The sequence below is a fragment of the Cyrtonyx montezumae genome, unplaced genomic scaffold (genome assembly GCF_038088225.1).
Source record: "Cyrtonyx montezumae isolate F1298 unplaced genomic scaffold, pur_monq_1.0 scaffold_4, whole genome shotgun sequence".
Classification (NCBI taxonomy): Eukaryota; Metazoa; Chordata; class Aves; order Galliformes; family Odontophoridae; genus Cyrtonyx; species Cyrtonyx montezumae.
In genome coordinates, this window is record NW_027072045.1 from 3783014 (window position 1) to 3803753 (window position 20740).

Genomic DNA, 20740 nt, shown 5'->3' on the forward strand with positions numbered 1-20740 from the left:
TTCCCACGGGGCGGCCCTGCGCAGGCGCGGTGGGACAGCGGTCCCGCGGCGACAGCGCCCCCTGGCGGAGCGGCGGCCCTCGCGGAGCGGGAGGTGAGGAGGCGTCTCCCCGCGCGGCGGCGGGAGGATGCGTCGTTAAGTCGCTGAGTTAGCGGGTTCCGCCGGCACTCGGCGCTCTGAGGGGAGGACACAGACCGGCGGCACCCAGGCGTTTCCAGCGGTGCGTGCTTTCCTGAGGAGCTCCGGCTGCACGCAGGGCCGGGGATGCCCGCCCTCGTGGCTTTCCCTATCAGTTTCTGGCAGCAGTTGTTGCCCAAGGAGCTCCTCAGACAGCGGGGCTGGGCGGGACCGCGGGTCGGGGGGGTCGTGAAGGAACTGCGGGAAGCCCTGCTCCTCCTGGCTGCCTGGAGGGGGAAAAGAGCTCTGTGAAGCGGTGCTTCTCCTGCGGGACCTCGCCATCTGTAGCAGTTGGCAGTGCGTGTGTCCCACGCACATACACAGAGAGATTAAATTCTACAAACCTCGGAGCGGGCGAATGCGGTACGGTGAAAATATCAGGGCTTGCTGTGGCAGGCTAGGGAGGATGTCACAGGTAATAGGTTAACACGTTTCACGCTGTGGCTCGTTATTCTCTCCTAAGCTAACTGTATTTCAGAGCTTGCTTACTTTCATTTCCTTGACATGTCACACTCTTTCATGCTGCTTTCAAACACTGTTGTGGGGTTTTTTATCTTCCAGAAGCCTGCAGCCTGGCTGAGCAGCTGCTCTGACACTAGGCAGGACTGGGGGTTTGCTCTGTGGCTGCTCTAAGTGGCAGCCTGCATTCCCAGGGCAGGCAGCGAGGGGCTGTCCTACCCACACAGAAGTCCTATCCAACTGTTGAAGAACTGGAAATTCTGGTGGCTTTCTTGTGTCAAAAAACCACAATGTAATCAGTAACTGCTTGAGACAAAGGCACTGTAGAGATGGGGATACTCAGTATGAAGTAATGCAGCTATGTGTCTGCCTTACCTGATCGCTCCGTGTGCCACGGGGTGGTCTGTTACTTTGCTTTGGTTGCTGTGCATTATTATCCCTGAAAGGAGAACAGCATCATCAGGATTGGCTCAACAGCACCAAGGGATGAACGCTTATGAAGGGACCCAGCTACAGATCTCATCTGTCTGAGCTCACTGCTGGGGCAAATAATTTCAGTGTTCTGTGCCCCTGTGTCCATGGGACACGATTACAAGCACCAATTAGAAAAGTGCAGTGCATCTTAAGAAACAAATGCCTGAGAACTGACACCAGAGCATCTGAATTAATGTACCCGCATTTACAGGTAGGGCAGACTTCCTTGTGGTGCCATGTAATGTAATACTTTTTACACAAAGTGTCTAACTAGATTGCTGAATTAATTCAGGACGTCCTCACAGGTGTTGAAATACACATTTGTAGTAAGTGGAATACCTGTGTTGCCTTCTACTTTTCCTGCAGATCTTCCTTTGTATTGCATCACGCTTCATTGCTGCTATCACAGTCGTGATCAGTATTGGCAGCACGAGGAAGAAAAAGATAAGCAGACCATCCCGAAGTGATGTATCTGGAGAAAGGCAGTTGTGATCATGTGAGGCAGCCATCCTGTCTAACCTCATATTAAAGCATTTATGCTGTAAGAAATACCTTTCTGAGGTAAAAATTACCATCTTCAAATTGTTACAAATCAAAACTGGTAATTAGGGTTTGGACTTCAGTATACTCAGCTGTGTGACATGCAACCTCTTTCCTTTTAGTCAGCAGAGGTAAAACACTTTCCACGGTCTCTCAGCATAAAGGTCACAAAAATTGACTCAATTTTCCCCTTGCAGAACCTTTGGACCAACTTTGGTCTGCAGATCTACACATCAGATGCTTCCCATTCTCCAAGTCGGACTGAGCATCCCATGCAGTAGGAAAAAATGAAGCTTTAGAAGAGGGACTGAAAATCACCCTGCATTAGCAGATTAATTAAATTGGACCCTGGAGGCAGTAAGAACAGCAGTTTCAGAGTCATACCCATGTGAGCTGGACCACTGTCAATACTGCCACCATAGCCAGACTGGTTACAGAACGGAGGGGCCCATCCAGAATTGCAGTGGCAGTTCCCATTGTTGTTACACACCTATAGCCAATGCAAAAGGGATTAGTCAAATAAAGTCCTTTTGGAAGCAGCCACTTTCAACCTCTGACGTATATCTGGAGTTGCACATTAAGAAGTGCATGTGGGAACAAGAAATACTGAATAGTATTGCATAGAAAGCTAGGAAGTGTGAGCTCACTCCTTCCACAACATCCCAGAACACCAAATGAAAGGACTTCTCAGTTCTGATACTGCCAGACTCCATTTTCATTTCCCACAGAGAAATATATGACTGGGATCACCACCCTCTCCTCTTCAGAGGAACATTTTCCTCTTCTACTCTGAAGCCACTGAAATATTAGAGAATTCCCTAGGGAAATTTAGAGGAAGTATTTAGAAGTGTCTTTCAACATTAGTGCTAAGGTGTTTATGTTACACTGCTGACATGAATTATAGATTAAAAAGTGAATTTAACTTTTAATACAGATCAGAATAAAGCAAAGCCATCTGTCAGGCTATTGCTTTTACAGAGGGATTTTGTAGCTACCTCTGTCTTCAAGACACAGAGCATGAAAACACCATCTACTCACCCCATTATCATTACACTTCTGCTTTACATCACAGCTGTAGCCCAGGTGGCTTGCATCGACACACTCAAAACCTACACAGGCCTGGGAAAAGTATTTAGTGTCTTTTAAATGCAACATTCCCAGAAAGCACTATCCACTTTATACATTCACTATATAATAATAAACATTTTCAAGTCTGCAGCCTTTACCTATCAGCCCTTTGCCTTGGCATATAGAACTGTGAGTACGTGACAGTTTTATAGCTGTACTTATCTCAGGTTTTCTTCAATCTATGCATGTGGTTTGATGGAAATTTGAGTAACTGGTAAGATTGCTCACTGATTTGTAGCTGCCCACTGATTTGTAACATCACAGTTTTTATAAGAGCTAATTAACCCTGTGTGTGTGTCTGAAAAAGCAGATTTTTAAATGACATTACAGTAGATAAATAAGAGAACAATTTAATGCTTTTGAAAATTAAGAGCTTTCCCATTGGTGGAACATAATGTGTAATGCTGCTGTGATTTGTCTTACCTTCTTTTCTCCACATGCTGTCCCATCGTGAACTTGAGCAGGATCAGGGATATCTGATCCTAAGTCAAAGTCAGAAGACCAGCATAAAACCCCAGATGCATTATTGACAACACTCCAAGCAGGAAGATTCTGAAGGCTGACAGAAGTGCACTGGAGCTTGCCACACAGACTGTGCCTGTAGAGAACAAATGGCACTTGGAGATAAGGTGAAAAACACACCAAAAAAACCCACAGAGTAAATGCAAGTGCACTGTCCAGTCAAATTTAGCTTGCATTTAAAAAAGATATTCTCCTCTTAAATCTCATGCTCTACAAATTCACAACAGAATATATATTTTACATTGGATATCTTCGGATATCTGTTTGCTAATGACTTACTGAACAGGACACTTCTTGTACACTCCACCTCTCATTCCACAGTTTCCAAACCTATCTCCTTTAATATTGGCTTTTTCAAAGCACAGATCAGGTGCTTTTCGTGCGCCTGTGTGAAAAACAGTGAATCCTAGTGAGCCATCAAGCTGTCTTAAAAATATGAGAAAGAAAAAGAAAGCTATGACATGTCTCGTAGAAGCCACGTTACCTTAAATCACAAACTTACCTTTTCCATATATAGCTTCACACTGTGAGTCAAAGCTCTGACACACTCCATAGTAGCAGTATGCTTTCATGTTGTTGCATGGGTGGCCATTCATGATATAAACGTCGTCAGGACAGTAGGCATAGCTTCCATTGCAGTATTCAGGTAGATCACAGACATCCATTTTTGATCTGCATTCTGCTCCTGCTGCTTTAAACTAGAACAAGAGGAGAATGCCACCTCACTTTTATTTTGTAACAGCACAACTTCAAGCATGAAACAATGACAGCTGAGAATCTGTGATTTTAAAGAAGACAAAACGGGTTTGTTTGTTTTTCTTTCGGATCAATGTCTAATGAAAGTCCAAAATTTCCCTCAGTTTCATGGGGTGTGGCTACAGAGTTTTTGAGCTGAGTTTGCAGAAGAGTGGGGTAGGTCATACATACACACACACAAGCAGAACCTAAAAAGTAGCCAACAATCACAGACTTTGTAGATGCCTGGAGTTGCATAACGGAGATGACTTTTGCCAAGTCCTCTGATCACTCCTTCCTCCTATGAGGGATGACACAGAGATGACGAGGGATGACACAGAGATGACGTTCCTTTTCTAAGCTACAGAACTCATCAGAGATAAATTCTCTACTTCCACGCTCTCTGCTGGTGAAGACATTTTGTTAATGTGGAAATATGTCAAGAGATTCGATGAGATTCTTCTCCCACAACCCTAAATGAAGCCAGCCTAGTAATGAGCATCTATTTAGCTTCATAAAACAAAGCCTACCTTGCAGTTTTTGCAGCACAGTCCTTGTGCACACTGTGATCCAGATGTAAGTTTGCAAGTGGCAGCATTGCAGCAAGGGTTAGTGCATTCCTAAGAACAGCCATGAAGAAGAGGACACTGTTTTTACCTTGCATAGCTAGGGATGCATCTAGAGACACCTTCATTTTCCAAAGAATGAGCAAATCCCATTCTTAGAAAGACATTTTCACAGTGTGTATATGACCAAAGTAATTGTGTTTTGGGCTACTTTTGAGGGATACAGTTAGGAAACATGTAAGTGCTACCCAGACAAGTAATCTCTTTTATGGAACAGAAATCTCTGCACTGCTCATGCCAAGCACAAAAAACAATGGCACTTTCACATCCTGTGCACTGAAATGCACTTCTCTGTTAGGCAATGACTCAAAGTTCTATCAAGTCCAGCAGCTCTTAACTGAGTTCATACCAAAACTAATGCATCATTTTTGGCTTTTTCTAAAATGTACCTTTATACAGCTTGCAAAAATGTAAACTGAAAGGAAAACTCTGCAGACATTAACACAAAACACGGGTACAACAACTGAGATATAATATACACGTGAATTTCATTACTGAATTTCATTACCTCTGGCTTTCCACAGTCACATTCTTCATTGTTATCAATCACATTGTTACCACAGACAGGCTCTTTGTAAACATTACTTGTTTTGGGTGGATTTCTGAGGCAGTTTCCTCCTCCATTTAGAACAAGGTTCTCAAAATCATCAGCACTGCAGGAACTGAAATTCCTGGATCCCCTGGAAAGTGTAAATATTTTTATGATATTTAGCTTCCAAAAAGACAATACTGTCACATTTCCAAGTGTCAGCAGAAATATTTTCTTTTATTTTGTATTATAGTCCCTTTAGAAATAAAAAAGGTACTATATAAAACATAACTGCAAATACTTTTGGAAGCAAAATGACCATCAGATTATCCATTCTTATATCCTATATAAAATAGGCTTTCCAAACCCCACTTCTGTACAAAGTCCAAAAATGCCTGATTAAAATATGTTCTGACCAGGTCAGAAAATAGGTAACGATTAAAATAAGTGAAAATGGTCTCAAGTTCTATGTCCAAAAATTCACCCTGTGGTCAAAATGTTCAAACAACTTCTCATTCACAACAGTTCTTCAGTGTTCGTGGAAGTTTGTCAGTTTATATGACATAGCCAGTGCAGATAATTAACAATTATTCAATTAAATGGGAATCTTACTTATCTGTGCTGTGCATAATGAAGGATGCAGGACACCTTTTATCATCGTGTTTCATTCCAAGGTTATGTCCCAATTCATGTGCAACTACTGTAGCATGACGTAACATATTGTTATGATTCAACTAATAAAGAGAATCAGTGTTAAAAGTTATGAAAGTAAGTACTGTGTTTCTGTTCAAGCCACAAGCTTCTTAGAGGCTACGAAGACAATACAACATGGTATTGCAAAGCAAAACCAGCAAGAACTGGCAGTTTGCCACTGTTTATTTTCAGGTAGGGCTAAATTCTGCTGCTCTTTCTATTCCTTCCAACAGGATCATTCTCTGCCAGTAACACAACCAGTCACAGGAATGTACTTACAGTGCTGATGGACCCTCCCTGCACCTGTGAGCACACGGTACCTACAAAAGCCATTCCAATGGATCCATGATAGGAGTCTCTCCCTCTGTAGAAAAAGCAATTTGAAGGTGGTGTCAAAAGAGAGTTAAAGATTCCTTCTAAAAGACACTGATGAAACAAGTAACTAATAATACTGGATGACATAGATTGAAAATAATGATCAGTCACCAAAGTCTGCTGCATCAGTGCTTCTGAGCTGATTAAATTATAAAGAATTCATTACATTTTCTTGATTTTTTTTTTCAGGTTAAAGCAGTTTGGAAGTTGAGGGAATTTTATTCCAGTAATATTTTCATTCATATATGAAATAAGAGCCACGTACATTAGCAACTCTGGCAGTGAGGCTACTTTTGCCACTAAATGAAAACTTACATTATGAGATGGCTGACATCATTTCTTGATCTCTTAAGAAGATCTTTCTGTCTCCAAGAAACAAATCTACTCAGTACATCTCCAGCTGAACCATCCATTACAGCAATTTGGTTTGTATCTGTCCAGATCTCTAATCCAACTAAAACAATCTGGATATTTAATGCTCTATACATCTGAAAAAGGGGAAGAAAAAAAGATGATTGCTCTCCATCAGTCTGGTTCAAGTGAATTCTGAAAGATTTTATTGCTGCTGTTGCATTAACATGAAGCCAAACAATGACTGAGTCATAAGTTTAATTGAATCATTACAATCTATTTTAACATTAAGAAACATATGACTGAAAGCAATCTCCCACAAGATTATGCTGAAACAGATCTTCCAGGTGAAGTTGGAAAGATCATGTTTATTAATTTCCTTAGCTAAATGTCTTGAGAAGAAATTGTGAACATACCATTGCATTCCCTAACAGTTCACAGTGCTGACAATGTGCTTAAGGAATAACAATTACAAACAAGGGAAATGCTCTTCCTGGACACATGAAAAGTACTGGAGACCTCAGATTTCTGGTCTGCACCTCCTCAAGTTTTGTGCACAAATCCATAGCATGCCTTAAGTATCACAGATTGCCACATAACTTCCAAATACAGTTTCAGGACAGAATTGTACAGATTTTCTGAATAATTTTTCTTTTGAAAACTAAGACAATGTAAAAACGACTAAATATATGTGACTGAACTGACCTACCCCATCAACATAATTAATCAGCTCAACTGTTTCCTTTTGCACCGCAGCAGGATCAGAGTTCTTCTGCAAAAACTGTAAGACGTCATATGCAAATGTTAGAGGAAATTGTTGTTATTTTAACACAGTGTATTTATCATTCTATGAAGACATTACCCTGTTATAATCCACAACCATAAATAATTCCACGTAGCTTTTCTGTGGCAGGACAGCTCGCTTCCTCTGCAAATTAGAAAGCACAGTAAGTTAACAATGTCTGGAGAATTTAAGGTTTATAACTTATCTTTCTCATCCTTTTCATTTAATGTATTTATAAAGAAATCTGCATTTTTAACGTGGTCTCAGATGTAAAGTTGCTTTAGATTTCCACATCAGTATCTGTACGTTAATAGTTTACTGTTGGTCAGACCTTGAGATGTGTGAGCTGAATGGCAGTTTAATGCCTTTCATACACCCATGACAGTCTTGGGATGAGCTCTGCTCTTCTGCTAAAGGACTGCTTCAAGCTATGTTAAATTCCCATTGTGCTATTCTTTTCTTTCAGAGTGTCTTTATCAGAACTCTCAACAGATTGAGGTCCATGAAAATGTGAGTAAGAAGGAGGTGCTCAGCCAAACCCACCTGCAATGATACCATGCTAAAGCAAGGCCTCTGAAGACCCTTGGCTACTTGGACAGACTGAGGAAATAGTTTGGACTGTAGCCCTTGGAAGAGAAACAGAAATGTATTTACCCTCAAAAGCTCTTCTCTACTAGAGCTATTGTTTGGTGAAAATGCATATTTCACAGACTGCTTCACAAACTTCTTCTCATGGTGAAGGCTGTCATTCAGCACACCACATTGGAAAGGAGTATGCTGCATATCTTCTAACTGGTAAAACCTGTGTTCAAATGTCCTGGATGTGCTGAGTGGCTCCATTCCATACCATTTGCCAGCAATGAAGACAATTCCTCTAATGAGCATAAAAGAATGAAGGATTATTTTTCTCTCGTTGTTAGGACTAGGTGAGTGAACAACAGATGAATACTTACAATTATTCATACCCCTATGTTAACATAAATTATTATCTGAAATTATCTCAATCTAGGGGTGAATTCAAATGCCCAACAGGATCTCAAAAGACAAAACAGTACTCATTTAAAATGTTGATTTTAGGCAAATGTATGCTCCTTGAATCAGTTAGTGGGAAAGCCTAACTGTTTCTGGATGGTCAAGCCCTGGAACATGCTTCTCTGGGAAGATGTCATGTCCCCAGAGACATGAGGATTCAGAAGCATTTGGACTACACTCTTAGATACATAGTTTAACTCTCAGATTGCCCTGCATGGAGCTGGGAGTTGGACTCAGTGATCCTAGAGGGTTCCTTCCAGCACAGGATGTTCTGTGCACTTGAGTCAAGCATTAGAGGCCTCTGTTCATGCCCATGAAAATATAAACCATATAAAACCATATAAACCTATATTTAGATTATGCACTGCCTCTGTTGTCTTTCTCTCCAAAGGAATTTTAGAGAAGTGACAAAAAAAGAAATAGTACTGGAGACAAAGAAAAAAACCCGTATAGAGTTGCAGCTTCATTGAGATGTGAAATGTAAAAAATATTTTCAAGACAGGATGGTGTTTCTTTCCATGTGGAAAATGAATATTAAGGCTTTTGTTTTGTTTTGTTTTTACTGGTGGTACTGCAATGAACTATCTTGAAGCAAAAAGAAGTAGGTTATACCTTAGGCCATCACACGTGCTCAGAGCAAGCACCGAGTCAGCCATTCCTTCAACAGTGCCATGATAATAACAGTGTGTCTGAAATGCAGCAAAACCACATAATTAATGACAAAATAAGGTTGCTGTGTTCCAATTTAAATGTATTTGGTAACCAGACTTATTATTTGCACAACATTAACGCTGGCTTTCACAAATTTAAGGTGTCCCATATTCTAAAATAATCCCATATTCCTTGGGAATGAGGTATCACTTGACATGAGCAACTACTATAGCATCTGGTCCCTTGGTTGAGGAAAACAAGCAGCTTTTTTATTTAACCTGTCACCACCTTTTATCAAGATCTGTGTATCTCTATTGCTTATCTCGTTCTCACACAGAATCCTCTCCAGGGCTGATCCAAGAAGCTCTGCTTGCACAAAGCAGTCTCACTGAGCTAGCATGCAGTTAAAGGCTGAAATGAAACATAAAAGCATTCTTAAGGTTTGCTCAAAACTACAGAGCTTCAGTGCTGCCACTGAAACACTAATAGTATTCTGTGCAAAGGTGACCTAGCTGGGTAGCTCAAATTCAATCTTGGCATTATCTCTCAGTGTCTCCTTTCTCACCTTACAAAATAATGATGCTGTTATCATCAGAAGTCATATGAGGACACGACCACTCCCTCAAAGAACATGAAAACTTATGTTTTATATCACATAAACATCAATGCTATAAAAACTTGACAACATCTCTTCTCCAGCATATATATTTTTTTTCTATAGATGCCCTTCATTGGCATCACCTGCATTTTCCTTTCCACTGCCAAAAATGTAAACCATTTTTAGTGTTCTACTATACAGACATGAAGACACTCAAAAGTGAACAGTCACACACATTCACTTTTGCTTTTGAAATACATATAGGTGCATATACATCCCTGCTGCAGTCCTCAGATCTACCAAATTGTTAATAAGGCCTTCTGTTCATAAAGCCTGGGTTCTCTGCTTAGAGGAAACTTACACAACAGGGGAAGCTTATGAAGTACAATACCTTGTTCTTTGGTTGTGTTGCCTCCAGTTTCCCATTTTTCCCATATGTATATAGCATAAAGTCTTTGCTAACAAGGTCTCTGGAAACAAAAAAGCTTATTTTAAGAGTCTATAAAGCAAGAAATAAATCAAGAATCCTAGTAAGTACTACATTTAGTAGCATACTCCTCTTATATTATTATTAAAACACACAGACGTGAAAGATATCTTAACAATGAGCTGCACTATTTGGAAAATGTGTTATTTTGAAATAGTCTAACTAAAATATCCAGATGATGAGCTCAGCAGACCATGTGGTATCAGGGCCTGGACTATTACTGACTCAGGAACGAGGAAGAACAACAGACACACTTATCTAACTACAACATTACTAACAGCCCTCCCTGCCAACCATGAGCTGAGTTCCACTTCTCCAGGATTTTCTGAAGTTGACTGCTTTGTGGTGCTAATAAAAAATGAATCAAAATAAATCTGTGCACAGAAAAAATATTACCTTGTGCATGCGAGCTAGTACCATAACAGAGACACTACTCAACAGGTATTTTGTAATTATTGCATTTGCCATTAAAATGATGTATTCTGAACTTTGCCAGTATAAAAATACTTGGCTGTCTGCAACAACGTTCAAATATGGAATGAACACTCTGTAACGTACTTGTTTTTCTTCAGTGTTAGGAGGTATGTTCCATTTCTGGTTTTAATTGAGTAAGAAAGATTGTCATCTGAATGCTCCTGAAAACAGAACAAAAATATCATTACATGAATTCCTACCTGGGTGTGCCAGATCCATGTTTTCTCTGATAACAGAGGTCCAACTACTGCATATGTTTTACGTATTCACTTGATTCACAAATCACACATTTCCTACCCTTCATGCTTTCTGTATTTCAAAGATTTAGCACCACACTCTACATTCTTTCCTAAGGAAAGTTCAAATTCTGTTGGGCTACAAATAATCATATAGAAGACATAATGAAAAATTACACAAACTACACAAAAGGTGAAGTATGTTTGCCATTAGAGATTTGGAGAAGGAATGAGGATACGCTGTCTAAAAACAAGGTCAATAATTACAATTTGTGGTATTAAACCAATAACAAAAAAATAAGTGTTAGTTCAGCTAAACATTGGTGCCCATTGTATAGCTTTACAGTCATAGGAACAGATGCTCCTGAGGCACTAGTGGAGAGGAAGCAGGCACAGAAGAATGAAGGTGGCCAGACTTAGTTCCCCAGGGAAGGCACAGCCCATGTATGCACTCAGCTGAGCTATCACATCAAGTTTTGTGACACTCCTTATGTAAATCCTCATCAGCCAGCTGAACAACACACAAATTCTCCCTTAGGTAATCAGTTTGCACAAAGATGACTAACCATTTCATTATCAGTTATTTCAATAACTGAACTCTGTATCTGGTGTAAAGGTAAATGACGTCAGAGCTGAAGAATTAAGGTTCAGATCTTGTTAACTCTTAACTGTATGGGACCACTTGTACTAAGGGAGCATCTGCCCTTCAGGTGCTCTGGTTTTTCAAAGGTTGTGTACAGTGTACAACAGAGCACACATAGCATGGACATTAATTCAAGTTCAAAGTCTAATGTGGCTTGGAGGAAAATGAAATATTCTCCACGCTCCTTCCTACTTCTGTCTTACAAGGCTGTTAACAGGACTAGTGCAGTCACAGGTCTCCGTGGAAGTAAACTCACTCAAAACTACTCAAGAAAACTTAAGGATCTAATCTATATAAACATACATAGCATGCATGTGTGTCTGTAGTATGGGGCAATATTGTGAAAAATAGCAAATTAGAAATAGAGATAAGAACAGCAAACCTCATGGAAAAATGGGCGTTTCTCTCTGTCTGTCAGCCTTCGAGGAATAATGATTTCAAATGTAGGAAGTCTGGATGCCTCTTCAGAATACACACCTAAAAATAAAGTTTGAAATTTCTAAGGAATCAGAATGGGTAAGTGATGTCTTCTGTTGGCGTCAGGGCAGAGATGACTGCTGCAAAATAATTCTGATAGGCAATAAATGGAGAAACATGAGTTTCACCAGCATGGGACCAGACTGCCCTTGCTCAGTTTGGTTTGCTCCATCTCTGCCTGAGTTCTTGGATTATGCTGAGAAAGCCAAAGAAATCAGTGTTTTCATTCATGGCCAAAGTACTCTTCATCCCTGACATAAATGTATGCGGCCTCATTCTCTTCAGAAATGCTATTTTGATTTAAGATGATGTCTTCACTACTCCAAAACACAATTCATGTCTAAAAACCGCAAATTCAAGCAAAGGTTTTCTTAAAGCGGGCATCCAAAACTAGCTGACTTTACTCTTCATCTTGACTTTAATTGTTGATCATAGTTACAACTGAGACAATAACTCAAATTTGTTCATTCCTTCATATAGTCATTACAAAAACAAATGATTGAAGGGCAAAAAAAATAAATAAATCCTTCCTCAACCAACACAGTTGGTCATTTTTAAACACTTTTTTTCCCACGTTCGACGCTTTCAACCTGACAAACTACAGAGGATGTCAGTAGCTGTCTTCTCTGTCCACCCACCTGCCCTCTTCCAGTAAATCTTGAGGTAGCTGGCCAGTTAAAACTAACTGTGTGTGAGATTTTGGCATCTCAATTAACACTGAGTTCCTTCAGGTTCTGTGAAATCACCTCGCTGGTGTCGGGACCAACATGCTGATGCATGGGCTCTCTCGGAGTGGCTGATGGACGCTTGCTCAGCAAGAGTCAAGTTTCTCTTGTATTCTCTGAGAAAGGTCTGTAACCTTTAACATTCTATCAGAGTTATCTTCATAACACCATCCTAACTCAGGAAGCCAAAGATAAGAAGTCTGTTGAGTATCTGGTTTCAGGTAAACAGTTTAATAGACAAAAACAATTTCCAGTGACCTTTATGAAAACTGAGAGAACTTACACTTTCCTTCTTTTTTTCTGCCTGTCCATGAAAGTGGTTTTAGTGCTCCCTTTGGTCAACAGAGACACAACTGTTGCTTTTAAACAGATTACAGAGTCAACAATAACACGGGTTTTAACAACCTACTTCTTCAATTGTTCTTATATGAGGAAACAAAGAGATTTCTTCTCATTTGTAGTAGGACAAGATTAACCTCAGGCTCCCATGTTTCTGTGGAAGGAGACTGTAACTGCAAAGAAGCCACAGAGCAATTGTGAATCATCAGTTCAAAGCAAGGAGGAGGATTCCTCAGTGTAATGATGAACTCTACCTATTAGATAACATCAGGAGTTTTGAAAACTAGGTGCAGGTAGCCTATGATTAACATTAAATACTGCCATTACAATCAAAATGAGGAAGCTGCTATTAGCAAACAGGCCTGTAAATAATATCGGCACTCCCTATTTACCTTTGTCTTTTTTGTCTGAAATAACTCTATTAACTAAATCATAAAGTCTTTTGTTTTGGAAGAGCATCTAGGACTCACAGCAGAAGCACGGTTGTAACAATTTAAATTCTGACACCTGAAAGGAAAAAGTTTTTTGCAGCGATGGTGGTGAGGCACTGGCAGAGGTTGCAAAGGGAGGTGGGGGTGCTCCATCCCTGCAGACCCCCAGGGTCAGGCTGGAGGGGGCTGTGAGCATTGATGGAGCTCTGGGTGTCCCTGTTTGTTGCAGGGAGGTTGGACCTAGGGTCATCAAGGGGTCCCTTACAACTCAATTCTATAATGATTCCGTAAGAAAAGTGGGAAAGCAGATGTAATATTGGTCATAAAAATATCTATTTCTAAGAAATACTTCAGGCATTACATCTACATCTAAAATCTGAATCCTAATCATTGATGTAAAGAAGTTAACGTGGACGTAAAACAAAACATCACTGGAATTCAAATCTTTTTCTCCACTCTTTACTGTCCATCAATGACAGCAGCTGCAATTGTCTCAGTGTCATGTAGAGAAAAAAGATGTTTTTAAACACCTACTTTGTCATGGGGGGAAAAAATCACAAGTAAGCTATGAAAAGGTTCAAACTGCAAGGCTTTCCCCAAACCAGAGCTTCTTGGATAGGAGATCTGCCAACAGCCTAATGCCTTAGGGGCAGCTGTGCCTTGGTTTGAAAGGTCTGCATGTTTCTGATCAGGATCATAGAGCACAAGAATTCCTACATATGTAACAGAAACAAAAAGCTTACCTTTCATCCAAAAAGAGTTTCCAGTTAAAGATAGTCCAAAAGTGAAGAAAAACAGGCCGTGCTTTAGCATGACTGGATTTCCTGGAGTCACCGTGCCTGGCTCTCACTGCTCTGCACTGAACTAGAAGAACAAGAGCCGTCTGCTCTGAAGGTAAGCAACAGAAAAAGCTTTCTGATACTTCATCTCTGCTAAGGAAATGGGAAGTAAAAATTCATCCATTAAGCTTGCAAGAAAACTGGTTAGGCAGCTTAACGCAAACAAAAAGCAGCCCGCTCTGAAATGCTGATTGGAGGCAGGCAGCCACATCACACCAGGACTGAGCTGGTTTGCTCTGAAGGACCTGGACTGGCACCGCAGTGAGGTTATATGAGATTCAAAGCATCAAGTCTTGCTACCAACAGGTACGATTATTTGGGATATTTGTACTTGTCATTGCTAGCTCAGCAAAATCTACTCTCTGAAATTTCAGCTCGTTGTTTTCCATTATTTTATCTTCACAACAAAAAAAATGCAGTGCATATCAACGCATGGAAATCACACAGCTATACATAATACGCGGATTTTAGCTAGCCCCAGCCACATTAAGGACAGTTCTCCTCACCAAAAGTCTGTAATTTTGAGGACTTCATCACTCTTCCAGGATCAGAATAATCTTCCAAGGCATTAAGCAACACCATCGTCATCAAGAGCAGAAGATAAACACTCCCAAAGCTGGGTGAGAGTGCAACGCGTTTCAGAAGTACGGAGCGCCTTTAGAAATTCAAACAGGAGACTGATACAACATAGCTTTCACACTAAAACATTTATATTAAGTAATTAATTTTAATTAATTTTAAATTAAAACAGAGCAAAGCTATCTCTCCCGGTGCTGGTCAGTCACACAAAATAAAGGCTCAAGTACAACAACAGAACAAAAAACAGAGATGCCAGCACCGTAATATTATCCTGGATAAAGCCAGTCCAAATCCATCTTTGTATTTAACAGACCTAATTCACATCCCTCAGCTGAAGCACCGAGCGGGCCATGAGAACTTGATATCCAAGCTCCCTGGGCTTGCATCCACAGGACAGCGTAAAGAGAAACGCTCCCTGACTCCAGAAGCTAGGATCCTACTGAAAATTAAATGAACCCAATCTTTTATTTATGCTCTCCTTCCTATGTGATGCACAGTATTAGCACGTCTCAGGGAAAAGAAGGGGCTGCATCTCTCCAAGTCATTTCTCTTTTGTCAACTCCTGTAGCACTGACGAGTTTTCAGCGCTTTTGCATCTGTATGAAATAGCACGATTGGCAGCGCTGTTTTAATTTATCGTTCTGAAATGGGTGGTGCACCTCCCCACGCGGCGCTTGGTATTTCAGACATGCAGCACCCAGCGCTTAGGGCTCCCTTCTGCTTCCCCAAAAGTGACTTTTTGTCATGGAGACGAGGTGGGACGGGAGGCAAGGCTCTTTACTATCTACACCGACGATCTGCACAAGGGCATGCAGCGCAAACCCGCACACGGTGGTGGGGGGCGGGAGCTGACCCCGTGAGGCACGCCCCGCGCATGCGCCCCGCCCAGTCTCGCGCATGCGCCGTGTGTCCGGCGGGCTCCGCGCGCGTTGCGGCGCGGCGATGGCGAGCGGCGGCGGCGGGCAGGGCCCCGCGCCTGCCCCGCCCGGCGTGTCCGTGAGCTGCTCGTGGCTTTGCGTGCCGCCGGGCGGCCTGGCCCGGGCGCTGTGCGTGCGGCGCGGGGCGGGCCGCGATGAGGCGAGGTGAGGGAGGAGGGCGGCGGGGTCTCTCCCCGCGCGGGGTCGGGGTGGGTGAGCCGGCGCGGCGACGCAACGCGGCTGTGGCGTTTCCCTCCGCAGCGGCGAGGCCGTGGCCGTGGAGCTGCGGGCGGGCGGCGGCGGCGGGCCCTGCGTGCTGCGGATGGAGTGCCCGCCGGGAGCACAGCGGCTGGCGGCAGTCGGCGTGGTGAGCGAGGCCCGGCACATGGAGGTGTACGTGGGCGAGGAGTACTGCGGCACCGGGCGCGGGATGAGCGAGGGCGTCCTGAGGACCCCGGGGTGAGTGAGCGGGACGTGGAGGGCGGGGGGGTGCGGCAGAAGGAGAGCAAGAGAGAAAAAAGCGAGTGTAGAGGCTTACACCTTGGGAGGAATACTTGCATGCACCGGTACAGGTTGGGGGATGAGGTGCTGGAGGGGAGTTCTGCAGAGAGGGACCTGGGTGTCCTGGTGGATGACAGGTTGGCCATGAGCAGTGTGTGGAGACAGGACAAGGGGAAACGGCCAGAAACTGCAGCACAGGAGGTTCCACACGAATGTGTGCAAGAACTTTATGGTGAGGGTGACGGAGCACTGGCACAGGCTGCCCAAGGGTTGTGGAGTCTCCTTCTCTGGAGATATTCAAGACCCGCCTGGACACCTATCTGTGCAAAGTGGTGTAAGGAACCTGCTTTGGCAGGGAGGTTGAACTCGATCTCTAGAGGTCCGTTTCAACCCCTACAACTCCATGATTCTGTGAAAAGATTCGTTTTCCCGTTCAGCATCACTTCCCGTGGGTCCCTGTTGGGAGCTAATGTGCTTTCTCATTGTTCTGAAGTGCCTGTGTGGCATATCTGATGAATTAAGCCAATGACAACATCCAGCTCTGAGCCTCGGGGGCAGTGTAAGGCACACCCAGCCCCCTGGCACTGTGCTCACACACACATTGCCTCTGTGTGTGTGTGTGTGTGCAGTGTGACTCCATGCAAATGGGATGTCAGCATTAAAACTGCCTCGCTGCGTTTGAAAGTTGTTGTGGGTGTCACAGCTTGCTCCTTTTATTTTTGTAGTGAAACTGAAACGGTGACTTTATACAGAAAGTATCTGAAATTGGAATGCCCGACGACCTCTTGTAGAATTAAGGTAGGGAGCTTGTTGGAATTCTGTAACTTCTCATTGTCTTTTTAACGATTTAATTGACTGAATTGCATCGCTCTTGCTCAAATTACTATTCCTATACCATAATCACAAAACCACTTGTGGTATACTCTTGATAGTTCTCTTAACTTTCTGTCCCAATGTTCGCTCTATGAACTTGCATACGAGAAACTTTTTATTCTATTGGAGAAAAATCTTCATAAACCAAATCTATTATAGTCAGTCTACAGTTGCTACATAACCAGAACTATGAACTCCTTTTGAAGATGTGTACACTAGTAATGGGAACCCTGTGACGCAGATAAATAACGTTAGGAAAATCTACACAGCTGTTGCTGTCTGTTTTTAAGTACTGTGAGGAGTACTGATTGATGTTTGGATCATGCAAGTGCCTTGCGTTGCAGTCAGAATTCTTCTAAGAGTAACAACAAGGAGAAAGAAATCAACTTTACTTCCCAACATATTCTGACAAAGAAAGCATTACATTGTTGTTTTTCTTCTTCCTAACCAAAATACCTTTTTTCCTTCTTGCAATAGCTGCTCTCCATTGGTGAGAAACAAAGGGTACTCATCAGTAAAATAATTGTACAAGTGAAAACAGTTTCAGCAAAACTAGCAACTGATTTTCCTTCACTAGGATCAAGCATAGATCTAGACAGAGTGCAAACTATAATGGAATCTATGGGATCTAAGTTGTCCCCAGGTGCTCAGCAACTCATGGACATGGTTCGATATCAGCAGAAAGTAAGTCACTGTGCTGTATAAACGTGCCTAATACTGAACTCTGACTTTGCCTTCTCTGACAGTTAAGCATGTTCTGAACTGATCTGGTGGAAAAAGTTTTGGTTGTTTTTAAACTATCTATTGCTATCCTTAAATAAAAGCTGCAGCGAATAAAGAATGTGTGCTCAAGGAATCACATAAAGACCAGAGTTGAGAATGTTGTTGCCATCATTTTCAGCTTCACTGTTGCCCTACTGTCATTTTGTCCACTTCAGTTGTCACTTCGTAGAGGGTGGATGTGTTTCTTGTTGCATTTGGGCTGTAAGTAGATGGGTTAGTTTGTCTTTGTTATTAAAAGCGTGTTGTGAAGTTTTGTTGTTCAGGGACCAACAAGGTAATGAACACATAGCACGTGCAAAGAAAGCTTTTCTATGCTTTTCCCCATGAATATAATTCATAACTTTTAAAGTCCTTATATCATGCTAGTAGAATGCTGAAATCACTTGGAGTTAAATACATACTCTAGTTGCTGTTATGGTATAATTTTCAGTCTATTTTAGTACTAAATATTTAAATGTATGTGTTCTTTTTTTTCCTTGCCATCAGAACAGTTTACCTCTTGGAGACAAACTTAGCTGGATGTTTGGGAAGAACTCAGACTTTGGGGCTGAGCAGCATGCAGTGGATGGATTACACGGTGCAGCTGTTGAGACATCACTAGATCAGTCAGTCAGTGAATCTCCATCTGTCAGAAATCCTTCAGCAAATGAAACGGGATGTGAAAGCTTAAATCATGATCTGAAAACACAGGTTCCAGATGCTTCTAGTTCTAGAGAACTTAATACACAGCAGAATACAGTTGAGCTCACAAATGATTTCAAAGCCATGGGATCTTTGCTTATGCAGGAGCAAACAAGTGCAGTCCGGAACGTCACTGCTCCACAGGTGCTTCTTCCTTTTCTTCAAAACTTATGTAGTCAAGTTAATCATCTTCGGCTCAAAGATGGTGAGAGGCATCTTGATAAAAGTGCAGTGACTAAAGAAGAAGGCAGTCAGACAGTTGGGTAAGTTAACTTTGGTACACTTACTTAACTAGCAGCTTGTGTGTATTAGCAAGTTTAAACAAAAACAAGCACTTCATTCTCACTAACAGTGAGTTTTAGAATATGTCTCCTCTATTTCATCTTTCATGGCTTTGAAAGAAGTCTTACCATTTTGCCTGGTTACATGCATTTAGTGTATCTTTCTGTTCTGTTAGGATATCTCCACTGTGACTACTTTTGCATCCTGAGTTGTCATATCTTATTTTCACCTCGTGCCGTGACCTCTCTGCTGTGCTTTGTGCATTTCATCCTGTCAGTCTTCCCTGTACTTCATTTGGTTGTGTATACAGTGCAAGCTGTGTAGTAGCAGTGCAGCTAGTTTGATACATACCCAAAGAACAGTAGGAGGAACTGTGAGCTGCAGAGTATTGCCTAGGAAGCAGAGCTCTAACAGGGCCTGGATGCCAGGTCCTGGGAAAGAACTGTATTTTCAAATAATACAGTATTAAAATAAGTATTGTGTAGAGTGTATAATTCTGGAAATGCTTTCCTAGTAAAGAGTAAAGCCTGTCGTGCAGACATAACTTGAACTCTTGTGTTTACTGTTGAGCTATGTGGATTTCCTTATTTATGGCTAGGCCTTCAAATGCCTAATTGAGTCTTAAAAACCAGAAAAAGATAGAAGGGGAATTTATATCCTTTGTTTATTAAAAAAAAAATCTGCACATATAAAGTGTGACAGCCAAGGTTTTCTGCTTATGGTAAAAGTCTAGTGACATCAGAGCTTCGCTGTTTTAAGGAATGAGATTTTACACGCAAGCATCCAGACTGCTGTCGTTCTCCTTGTCACTAAGAAACAAGTTATGCTGACTGTTAATCCCCTCTTTTCACAGGGTAGAACAACAGCCTATTTGCTCCTATTTGGAAAGGATCATCTCGAAAAATATGGATCTGATGGAGAAAAAGCTAACGGACTATATCGATCACCAAATCCAGGCTCTGCAGGCACACATAGATGATAAAATGGTTCTGTTAATGGACTTGGTTCAGAACTCAAAGCAAAACAAAATATCACAAGCACACTGTGATTCTAACGAGGGATTCTCTAATGGAGAGAGATAGACACGTGTAGATATGGAACTCCAGTGTAAGTATTTTTAAGGGCAATTATGCTTTACGAAGCTTAGTATTTATGGAGTTATAACCACAGAGAACCTCAGTGTTGTTGACTTGCATTTTGTTACTGTAATTCTCCACTATTGTACATAGTTGTTAGTTTTATGAAAGATCGTAAGAATGTGTGGTTTTCCTAAATAAGAATTTTGTATGCCTTTTGTGGCTTATTTATTTAAGGAGCTTTGCTAAAAGCCATATACAACCTGGTTTCCCAGTTTCAGTTTGAAAAAGTGAAGTACACTAAATAAACTGAGTTACAGCTTATCTCTTTGTGTACATGTCATCAATTCACTTTTCTTCTGGCTTGCTTTTTGACATGTAGTGTGTTATGTCTAGAACGGAATGTGGTTTCTTCATGGTTTTGGTTTATTTTAATGGGACTCCTGATTAAGCTGTTTATTACTCCATCTGTAAGAGGAGTGCTATTACCTGCACTGCTTAATTTAAGCTGTGTAAGAATCAGGCATAGAGAGGGAGAAGTTGCAACCTGGGCCCTGTGAAAGCCTTCCTTGCTCTGTGGGCATCCAAGTTATATAGGAAAATAGGCTCCGTAAATGATCCCTAAAACAAGCCTGTTACACTGTTTCCTTCCTAAATTAATTGATCCATGCAGGAGCACTCCATTCAGGTCCTTCCCAGGGGGTTCTCCTTGGCCAAGTAGGA

The 20740-nt window shown here is 41.7% G+C and overlaps 2 protein-coding genes across 2 annotated transcripts; one reads left to right on the top strand and one right to left on the bottom strand.

Moving 5' to 3' along the window:
• Positions 1-135: 135 nt before the first annotated feature.
• On the bottom strand, positions 136-14314 carry LOC136055028 (disintegrin and metalloproteinase domain-containing protein 9-like). Its single transcript, XM_065746613.1, has 21 exons — positions 14230-14314; positions 11897-11991; positions 10720-10796; positions 10066-10144; positions 9038-9114; positions 8048-8267; positions 7472-7537; positions 7319-7390; positions 6574-6746; positions 6163-6247; positions 5803-5924; positions 5170-5341; positions 4566-4655; positions 3803-3998; positions 3580-3685; positions 3202-3376; positions 2689-2769; positions 2035-2140; positions 1012-1075; positions 522-574; positions 136-404 (listed from the first exon to the last, which is right to left on the bottom strand). The coding sequence occupies exons 1-21, from the start codon at positions 14297-14299 to the stop codon at positions 136-138; spliced, it is 2448 nt and encodes an 815-aa protein (XP_065602685.1). The 5' UTR covers positions 14300-14314.
• A 1532-nt stretch (positions 14315-15846) lies between these two features.
• On the top strand, positions 15847-20332 carry CUNH10orf88 (chromosome unknown C10orf88 homolog). The gene is made up of 6 exons (XM_065746350.1): positions 15847-15986; positions 16083-16280; positions 17048-17120; positions 17673-17879; positions 18465-18922; positions 19795-20332. The coding sequence occupies exons 1-6, from the start codon at positions 15847-15849 to the stop codon at positions 20021-20023; spliced, it is 1305 nt and encodes a 434-aa protein (XP_065602422.1). The 3' UTR covers positions 20024-20332.
• The last annotated feature ends 408 nt before the right edge of the window (positions 20333-20740 follow it).